This window comes from Macrobrachium nipponense, chromosome 5, assembly GCF_015104395.2.
Source record: "Macrobrachium nipponense isolate FS-2020 chromosome 5, ASM1510439v2, whole genome shotgun sequence".
In the NCBI taxonomy this organism is placed as follows: domain Eukaryota; kingdom Metazoa; phylum Arthropoda; class Malacostraca; order Decapoda; family Palaemonidae; genus Macrobrachium; species Macrobrachium nipponense.
Window position 1 is genome coordinate 46,583,468 of NC_061107.1, and position 11,995 is coordinate 46,595,462.

The following is an 11,995-nucleotide window of genomic DNA, read 5'->3' on the forward strand; positions in this document are numbered from 1 at the left end:
ATTTGGTACCTTCTATTAAATTCACCGTTGAAGAAGAAAATAATTGTTCATTACCGTTTTTAGATGTTTTGGTTCATAGAAGGGATAGAAGCTTTGTGTTTGATGTTTACAGGAAACCTACCAATGTCTGTTCATATATCCACTATTATTCAGACCACCCTGTTAATGTAAAACTCTCAGTTTTTTGTAGCATGTTTTTAAGGACACTACGGATTTGCAGTCCGGAATTCCTAGACTCCGAGAATTGTAAAATTTATGACGTAGGAAATAGGTTAAAATACCCTAAAGTTTTTAATTGACAAATCTTTGCAGAAAGCTAGAAATATTTTTTATTCCACTAACAATAGGGAGCCTTTTGTGAGAGAAAATATCTTAACACTGCCATATAATGTCAATCTTTCTTTTATTCAGAAATTACTGAAAACTTTCAAGATAAATGTGGTATATAAAAATTCAGGAACACTTCAAAATATAATTGTGCGTAATTCCCCAAAACAAACTAGTGGCTGCATTTACACGATTCCTTGTGCTGGCTGTAATTACAACTACCTTGGTCAAACTGGTAAAGAACTAGATTACCGTCTAAAACAACACCGTTACGCAGTTAGAACAGGTCAATCGACGAGTGCTTTATTTGTACACATGATTGGTTTTAACCATAGTATAGGACTGGAAAATGCATCTGAAGTAATATTTTGTAACCATATTGTAAAAAGAAACATAATTGAATCTGCATTTATTAAGCATTTTAACGATCAACTAATGAATCTGAGTTCAGGTCATTTTAAATTAGATAGTTACCTTGTTGATAAAATTGTAGGGAAATACAATGTTACCTTTTAGCAACAGCCTGTTATACTAACTGCAGTTTCAGTTCTTAAGCACTTTTAAAGTATTCTTACTTGTTTGGTAGTGACAATTTGTAATGATAAAATTTGCTTGTTTATGGCTTTGATCTTTGTTCTGTGAAATTTTCTTGTTTATGTTTCTATTTATTTATTTTACTTTTTACCCCGAAGAAGTGTACGCAATACACGAAAGCGCTTGGTACCTGGTCTTTGATTCTTCACCTTTCATGTGGCTATTTACGTATATATATATATATTATATATATATATATATATTTATATATTATAATTATGATATAATATATCATATATATATATATATATATACTCTAATATATATATATATATATAAATATATAGATATATATATATATAGTAAATATATATATATATATATATATATATATACTTACACACACACACTACTAATATATATATGATATATTATAATATATATATATATTATATAATATTATTGATATATTAATTTTGTATTTATATTATATAGGATATATATGGGTTTTATTATTTGGTAGGTTTAAGGGTATAGGTACATACACACACAACAACAGCATATAAATAAATATATTATATTATTTATAATAATTATATATTATAGTATAATCCATAAAATTTTTTTGATTTTAAGGTATAAATATATAATATTATTATTTATATAATGTAAACCATACAAACCCCCCACCACAACATATATATATATATATATATATATACTATATATACTATATATATATTTATATATATTATATATATATATATATATATTTATTATTATATAAGGGTCATAAGGGTTTTGTCATTTATAATATTAGCGTAGGGTAATATATATATATATATAGTATATTAGTATAGGGATAATATCATTAGATACTATATATATAGTGTATATATATATATATATATATCTATATGTATCTTATTGTAATTATATCGTATATTGTATTAAGCTATGTGAATATAGCTTTATATGTATATGGATATATTGTTCTATTAGTTTTTAGGTTATTAATTATATATATTGTTTTTGCGTGAGTAGTGGTTGGGTTAGTGGCTTTTTTATTATAGTATATTTTAATATATATATTTATATGTATGTATTTAATTATAGTTAATATATTAAGTAACTAATTATATATATAATATATATAATATTATATAGAATATATAATATATATTATAAAATTTATATATTTATATCTAAATTTAATTATATAATCGTATAATATATATATATATTATTTATATATTTATATAGTTTTATTGTTTATTATTGTATATATACTATTATATATTGTTTGTATATTAGTTATTTTTAATAATTTATATATATTGTATATATATATATATATATGATTATATAATATTATTATATATATATATTTGACTTATATAATATTATTGGGTTTTTTCTTAATATGTATATTGCAGGTTTTTGTATATATTATGTTTATATATATATATATATTTTATTCGTATAGTAGTGTTAGGTGTGTATTATATTTTCTATTTAATGTTATATAGTGATATATCTATGATATATATTTTATATATATTATATATATATATAATGTATATAATATATAGATAGTACTAATATTATATTATATCTATATATATATTATGTTAGATAATTAGTTTTTATATTATTATTATTGAATATATTAATGGTTTTAGTAGTTATTTGAGTATTGTTATGTTATGTATGTATGTTACTAGTACTATTATATATATATATTATATTCTATATGATAATATATGTATATATATATATATATTTATATAGTATATAATATATATATTAATATATAATATATATAAGTTAATATTAATATATATATATATATATATTATATCTTTATATAATATATAATATTTGTATGTATGTATGTATGTATATATATATATAGTATTTTAATATAGCTATTGTTTTCGATTATATAAATATTTATGTTATAATATTTGGTTATATAATTATATAATATATATAATATATTTTTAAATAGTATACATATATTTATATTATTATAATGATAGTATTATAGGATTAGCATAGGTTACATACATTTATAATATAGTATATATATAAAATTATTTCATTATATGAAGAATAATATATTATTAATTATAGTATTAATATATTATATATATATATATATTAAGTATGTTATGTAATTATAATATATATATTTATATTATATAAAGGTATTTGTGAGAATATATATGGGGTGTTATAGTATAGTTATTATTTTATATTTATGGTAGTAGTAGGGTATATTTATAGTAAATATCATATTATATTATTTTTTTGAGGTTTTATTTATATGTAGATGTAAAATTTATGTATATTATATATGAGTTATATATACGTATATATATGTATTATATATATCTTATATTAGTTATATATATATATTATAATTTGTATAATATAGTTTATAATATATAGTAATATGTATATATAATATATATATATTAAGAGTACTATATTATATATATATATAAATAAGTCGATTCAATACAGTTTTGAATATGCCTCTCTGTGGTATTCTGAAGGCCCTTGAAATCGTTAAAAGTGATACTGTTTGTATGTGCAACATCAGGAGACAACTACCAAAAACGTAAGTAGTTGGCGTAGCTTAGGTAGTTCAAAAGAGAGCCAAGGATCTCTATGTCCTCTCCTGATTGGCTCTTGTGCCTATGGAGCCAGAATAACGAATCAGCTTCTGGCATAACGATGCCATGTGATGGGGGTATTTGAAACAGGCCGCCGATCGGCCAGATGAGTTCATTACTTTCGCGCGCACTGTATAGACTGGGTTAAGAAAAGTACCCTGCAGGCCCAGGGCCACCACAAAGGCGTGTATCGTCCGGTTGTGCACTATTATAGTTAACGAAATAATAACAAGTAAAGGCCAACTGTAGCTATGAATACACCTGTGTTAATCGTTTCCTCGACTGTGATTTTCGGGTGTCCCAAATTGCATGCATGCATATTTATTTATCTTGTGTTTTCCTTTATATCCCGAGCCGACAAATGACCGAAATCAGGTCATATACATATATATATATATATATATATATATATATATATATATATATATATATATAATATATATATAGAATATAAATATTTATATATATATATATCTCTACGGGTAGTTTATGGTTTACCAAGCCAGTTTCCCGGGCCGCACGCCACCCAAATCCATCCGCCACGGTAACTAGTCCCTACGACCCCGACCTCTCACGACCTGAACCCTCGAAACATGGCGCGAACATTAAAAAAAGGCAACATGCCTCCTATAACACCCCGCCCAGCCCCCATTGCTTACGCTAATGTCATTCCTATTACGATACCTCTTTTTATTAACATAGGTGCCGATGTATGCGTATTCCGTAATTATTTACCTATAGTTTTGCGAACCAATTTTCAATTTCCCGGGCCGCACGCCATCCAAACAAACATGGCGGCTCCTCCGCGCCGCAAATTTTCAAAACTGTATCCTCTAAAAACCTCACCAAGCCACCATTGCCTTTGATTCTGCGAATTCCGTTACAATACCGCACTTTATTCACATGGGTGACACTGTAGGCCTATTCCGTCATTATTTACCTACAGTTTTGGGAGCCAATTACCAATTTCCCGGGCCGCACAACACCCAAATCCAACCGCTGCCCTAAATAGTCCCAGCAACCCAGCATGGCCTTTATCACCTGGGCCGACCCCGCGAGTTTTCAAAGCAGTCAACATGGCGCATCCCGTAGCATCAAATCCGTCCCTCGCTGCTCTTTTGAGTGAAAGCCCAGTTACTTTTGGTGTGCTATATACGTTATGCCAAGATGTCGATGTACTACGTACATATCTTTACAAAAGCGGACTGTTGGGCGATTTCAGTGGAACGTGCGACAAGTGTAAAGTGGGAACCATGAGCCTCGTTAAAGAGGAAGACAGTTTCGTGTGGCGCTGCAGCTTCCGCACGTGTCGTAAGAGAACAATGATACGGAACGGCTCTTTCTTCTCCCGCTCACACCTGGATTTCGGGACAATCCTCCAATTAATTTATGGCTGGATCCACGAGCTACCACAGGCCTTTATGAAAATGACTCTCCATATCGGTTCACCGAACACCATGGTGGACTGGTATAATTTCTGCCGGGAAGTCTGTATCGACATTTTGGTCCAGGACAATCGCAAAATCGGTGGACCCAGCCACATTGTTGAAATTGACGAGTCAAAGTTTGGCAAACGCAAATTCAGCAAAGGTCGGCGTGTTGATGGTTGTTGGGTTTTAGGTGGAATAGACCGAGAAACAAAGGACACGTTTTTCCAAATTGGCAGAAACCCTGCTTCCCATCCTCATTGAAAATATTCATCCAGATTCAATCATTATTTCAGACTGTTGGAAATCATACACTACACTAAGTCAGCACTTTAAAGAACACTTAAATATCAATCACTCTTTACACTTTGTCGATCCAACCGACAAAAACATACACACCAACACTATTGAATCTACATGGCGGGTTTTAAAAAGAAACGTTTTGCCGCGGAGTGGTACGGTGAGAACACTGTACCCTTCTTATTTCTCAATGTACTGCATTGAAAAACGTTACTTTAACAACAGTGGTTGCCCATTCAAAACATTCCTCGAACTCATTAAACGCACGTATCCATTAAAGAAAGCAGAGTCAATGCCAACGAAAATACGTCCTTTGTCCCGCAGTACTCCTCAACCTCAACAAACCCGAGATTGCGGTGTTCAAACCGTAATGCCTATGCTAGACGTCCTGCCCCCAGTCAAAAGGCCCAGAATCGCCCAACCAGAATTCTCCGACTCTGACATGGAAGATTTTCAATTGTAAGGTAAGTGCAATAATGTATCTAGGGTAGTTTAATGGTACTTTAAAATGGTGGATTGTCCGCGGTTAGACTGGCCAGCCACGCAGTTAGGTCAGTTAGACTGGCCAGTCGCTCGCAGGTGGTGGATTGTCCGCGGTTAGACTGGCCAGCCATGCGGTTAGGTTGGTCGGCCCACTGTAATCCCTGTGATTAGCGCGCGCAGCGCAATATTACCGCTTGCCAGAACATGTCGAGCCTGCCAAGAATCTTTAAAATTGCGGATAAGGCGCGAAGCGCCGTTCCGCCACGGCCTTACTGACAACACACATAAATCGTTTCCCCTTGGGAGAGTAAAATATGTAAGTACGTAGCCCTAAATTTGGGTAAGCAGTAGGCTAGCATAACCCACATCGCGTTTGCAGAGTAAGGGGTCAACAATTTTAAAATGCGTTTGCAGGCCCAATTTGGCTCGGTAGTAGGCTAGCATTGTCCGCAGAGGGATTGCAGAGTAAGGGGTCAACAATTTTAAAATAAGTTTGCAGGCCCAACTTGGGTCGGTAGTAGGCTAGCATTGCCCGCAGAGGCGGTTTGCAGAGTAGGGGTCAACCTACTGTTAAATTTTACGTTTTTTCCCTTCCACAACCACCGTCTGTGCGTCCCCCCCACCCAAAAACACCCGGTTCCCAATACGGTCCCACATTACCGTTTATATAAAGTTTTCGGTGGTCAACGACACTCGTATCTGCATTCCCCCACCCAAAAACCCCGGATTCCCAATGGGGTCCCACTTTACCGTTTCGCTTTAACTTTCGGTACTAGTTTCCTAGTTTCTTTATTATTGTTTTGGTATCGCCGCCATATTGGTTTTGGTGTTCTTCCGCCAATTTCGGTCGGCGGGCGGGAGGGCCCGGCAATGTGTAAGCGCTCCATATCTACATATATATATATATATATATATATATATATATATATATATATATATCTATATATATATATATATATATATATATATATATATATATATATATATATATATATATGTATTTATTATTATTTATATATATATATATATATATATATTATATATATATATAAATAAATATATATGTATTATATATATATAATATATATATATATATATATATATTTATATATATATATATATATTATATATATATATATATATATAATATATATATATATAGATATATATATATATATATATATATTTCGTCCCCGTCCACTTGGACGGTGGGTTCGATCCCATGGGGGGACGAAATTATTATCAATTAAAAAATTCCCCTTTCGGTACATATATGAAAATATATCATTTGGGTTGGGAGGTAAAGTGAATTTAGATATTAAAGGACATTTGTAGCTTGAATTGATATATAAATGGATCACCGTTCGATGTGATATTATTCGTATATATATATATATATATAATATGATATATATATCTGATATCATATATATATATATATATATATATATATATATATTATATATATATATAAATATATATATATATATATATATATATATATATATATAATATATATATATATATATTATATATATATATATAATATATATATATATATATATATATATATGTATATAGATATGTAGTCTTTTATATAAGTGGCGGGGTTGTCTAGGCTTCACTGCCAGTCCTGGAATTGAAAAGAGATCTATCTTTCGCGCCTGTCGGCCGTCTTCTATTATCGCTTAATCATTCCCCCTCGGTTAAACATATATGAAAATATATTAATCCGAGGTAGATCAAATTAGATATTAAAGGACATTTTGTAGCTCGATATATATATATATATATATATATATATATATATATTATATATATATATATATATATATATATATATAGTTTATATTATATATACATATATATACTATATATATCTATATATATATATATATATATATATCTATTATATATATATATTTGATATATTCTATATATATATATATATATGGGATTAACAGATCACGAAAGTTAGGAACGTAAATAATCCATAAATAAAGATAAATGCCACGAAGGAAAAATAAACGAAGGAGTCTGCGAGATCTTTCGGCTGACAAGCCCTTTACTGAAGCAGCTACTGACAAAATACGAGGAAAGACATCACGAAAGGTTCGTATAACTGACAGATAGGGATTATAAAAGGATTAGTGCCTAGAATCCACACACCTGAAGATAAGAAACCTTTCCCAAACAAGCATAAACAAAGGGTGGCAATTAAAGGGTTTAAGACAATCATCTTAGATACAATCTCCAGACAATTAAAGGATTATAGGGTGGACAGCTATACGGAACCCTGGTAGACAAAACCATATTCACAAAAATGACAGACATACATTACAATAAAAAAAATTTTTAATACTCTAAAGGCCAACTGATTTTTATTTAAGTCAGTATTATATATTTGAGGTCATTCTTAAACATTTTACAGATACAAGGGTCTAAATGAAAAAGCCACGACTAACATTGAAATTACAATGAAAAGTATTTGTTTGTATTAAGCAGATTCTAAAAGATTTCGTGATAAGACATCTCTTTGACCGTGCAATTACTGACTGTCAATTCCCTTAATTCGGTGGTTGTTTTCACTTAAATGAATAAATAATGCATTAGATTTTTGCCCAGTTTTTTACAGAGTATTTATGCTGGCTTAGCCTTACTTCTAAGCCCTATTGCTCGACTGTCCGAGGTAGAATGAGGGACAATCCATACATGGAGTTTTATATATTATGTTGTTGCTTTTCTCTGGGCCATTTTTTTATTAACATTCTTTTTAGTGTGTTATTATGGAAGAAACAGGTTGACCTTTGAAAAGCTTTTAACAATGTTTTAATGGTTTCAAATCCGTTAAAAAATAAAGGCAAACTGAGAATGTTTCTTAGAATTTTCTTTCTGTGTGTTGTTTTCAGTATAAAACTTTTTGTGGGCTTTTATTATAACAAATGTCTAATATATGTGAAGGATAGCATAATCTTTCCCTTTCCCTATTTTTTCTTTTAGTAATTTCAATTTCTTGATCCAAATATTGTGGACTGACAATCGTAATGCTTCGTAAAAACATAGAGGAAAAAATTTTGATATTTTTTATATTAAGATGGTGGCCTGAGAAGAAATGAACATAAGTTAAGTTGTTTAGTCGGTTTCCTATAAATACTGAATTTACATTGAAAATGGTTCTCTATGTATCAAAACGTCTAAGAAATGGGAGGCAATTGTCTTTTTCTTAATTCTAGAGTACAACTTAATCGATGGTACCCCTGTTATTTTTAAGTTAGAGAGTAAATCATTTACATCAATACCGACGGAAGAACAGCTAACATCATCAACGTAACGATACCACTTTACAGAATATGAAATGATATTAGGTAAGTAACGTTTCGAAGAATTCCATATACAGGTTTGAGAGCAATGGTGATAAAGGATTTCCCATTGCCATGCCAAAAAATTTTGTTGTTATAAAATTCACCATTGAAATATAAACTTACAATCACAAATGCACAAAACTCGTGAGTGAAATAATGTGACTTATAGGTAGAGGTAATTCATGCTGAGTTAGTTCATTGCATAAGATATTCTAAAATAGAGTCTATAGGGACTTTAGTAAAAGAGAACATACGTCAAAACTAACGAATCTATCAGTAGGGCAAAGAGCAATTTTGTATAAATTTATCAACTAAATCTAGAGAATTATATATATGAGAATCGGAGATGGTTCCAAGTAACGGGGACAAGATCTTAGTGATATATTTCGAGAGTTTATATGAAATTGAACCAACAGTACTGATAATAGGCCGCATAGGGTTATTTTCTTTGTGCGTTTGACTAATCCATAAAAGTAAGGTAACGAAGGAGAATTGACTGACAATTTGCCTAGTAGTTCTGGTTTTATCTTTAAGGATACTTTTCACTATGCTATTGAAGTTTTTTATGACTTGATCAAGAGGATTTTTTTTTAGTTTTTTATAAGTCACATCATCATCCAGTAGGGCTTGCATACGTGATATGTAGTCAGCTTTATCTAAAATTACTATACTATTGACTTATCAGCTTTTGTGATGTGGATAGTATTGTCCTTTTTAAGATCGGTCAAAACTTTTCTTATAGCGAGCAGGGAAGTTACTTTCATGCTTAACATTGGCAGCTCCGTAAACAATACCTTTAATCATGTCGACATGATTTTGAGGAAGATCACAAAATCATGTCGACATGATTAAAGGTATTGTTTACGGAGCTGCCAATGTTAAGCATGAAAGTAACTTGTCCCTGCTCGCTATAAGAAAAGTTTGACCGATCTTAAAAAGGACAATACTATCCACATCACAAAAGCTGATAAGTCAAATAGTATAGTAATTTTTAGATAAAGCTGACTACATATCACGTATGCAAGCCCTACTGGATGATGATTGTGACTTATATAAAAAATAAAAAAAAAAAAAAAACCTCTTGATCAAGTCATAAAAAACTTCAATAGCATAGTGAAAAGTATCCTTAAAGATAAAACAGAACTACTAGGCAAATTGTCAGTCAATTCTCCTTCGCTACCTTACTTTATATGATTAGTCAAAAACGCACAAAGAAAATAACCCTATGCGCCCTATTATCAGTACTGTTGGTTCAATTTCATATAAACTCTCGAAAATATATCACTAAGATCTTGTCCCCGTTACTTGGAACCATCTCCGATTCTCATATATATAATTCTCTAGATTTAGTTGATAAATTATACAAAATTGCTCTTTGCCCTACTGATAGATTCGTTAGTTTTGACGTATGTTCTCTTTTTACTAAAGTCCCTATAGACTCTATTTTAGAATATCTTAGCAATGAACTAACTCAGCATGAATTACCTCTACTATAAGTCCATTCATTATTTCACTCACGAGTTTGTGCATTGTGATTGTAAGTTTATATTCAATGGTGAATTTTATCAACAAATTTTTGGCATGGCAATGGGAAATCCTTTATCACCATTGCTCTCAAACCTGTATATGGAATTCTTCGAAAACGTTACTTACCTAATATCATTCATATTCCGTAAAGTAAATGGTATCGTTACGTTGATGATTGTTTAGCTGTTCTTCCTGTCGGTATTGATGTAAATGATTTACTCTCTAACTTAAATAACCAGGTACCATCGATTAAGTTTACTCTAGAATTAGAAAAAGACAATTGCCTCCCTTTCTTAGACGTTTTGATACATAGAGAACCATTTCAATGTAAATTCAGTATTTATAGGAAACCGACTAACAACTTAACTTATGTTCATTTCTTCTCAGGCCACCATCTTAATTTTATAAAAAATATCAATTTTTTCCTCTATGTTTTTACGAGCATTACGAATTGTCAGTCCACAATATTTGGATCAAGAAATTGAATACATAAGAAAAATAGGGAAAGATTTATGCTATCCTTCACATATATTAGACATTTGTTATAATAAAGCCCAACAAAAAAAGTTTTATACTGAAAACAAACACACAGAAAGAAAATTCTAAGAACATTCTCAGTTTGCCTTATTTTAACGGATTTGAAACCATTAAACCATTGTTAAAAGCTTTTAATGTCGAACCTTGTTTCTTCCTATAATAACACACTAAAAGAATGTTAATAAAAAATGGCCCCAGAGAAAGCAACAACATAATATATAAAATTCCATGTATGGATTGTCCCCTATTCTACTCGGACAGTCGAGCAAGGGCTTAGAAGTAAGGCTAAGCCAGCATAAATACTCTGTAAAAACTGGGCAAAAATCTAATGCATTATTTATTCATTTAAGTGAAAACAACCACCGAATTAATTGGATTGACAGTTCAGTAATTGCACGGTCAAGAGATGTCTTATCACGAAATCTTTTAGAATCTGCTTTTAATACAACTTACTTTTCATGTAATTTCAATGTTAGTCGTGGGCCTTTTTATTAGTTGACCCTTGTATCTGTAAACATGTTTAAGAATGACCCTCAAATATATATTACTGACTTAAATAAAAATCAGTTGCCTTAGAGTTATTAAAAAAATTTTTATTGTAATGTATGTCTGTCATTTTTTGTGAATATGGTTTTGTTCTACCAGGTTCCGTATAGCTGTCACCTATAATCCTTTAATTGTCTGGAGATTGTATCTAAGATGATTGTCTTAAACCTTTAATTGCACCCATTTGTCTATGCTTGTTTGGGAAGGTTTCTTATCTTCCAGGTGTGTCGGATTCTAGGCACTAATCCTTTTATAATCCCTATCGTCAGTT

At 30.6% G+C, this 11,995-nt stretch overlaps 1 protein-coding gene across 1 annotated transcript in view; it reads right to left on the reverse strand.

Annotated features, from left to right (window-relative positions):
• The window catches only part of LOC135215770 (uncharacterized), a 105,451-nt gene extending 100,831 nt beyond the window's left edge, over positions 1-4,620 (reverse strand). Inside the window, exon 1 of the mRNA XM_064250723.1 lies at positions 4,540-4,620. Coding sequence (XP_064106793.1) covers positions 4,540-4,620 — 81 coding nt within the window. The remainder of the gene's footprint in view (positions 1-4,539) is intronic.
• Positions 4,621-11,995: the final 7,375 nt, after the last annotated feature.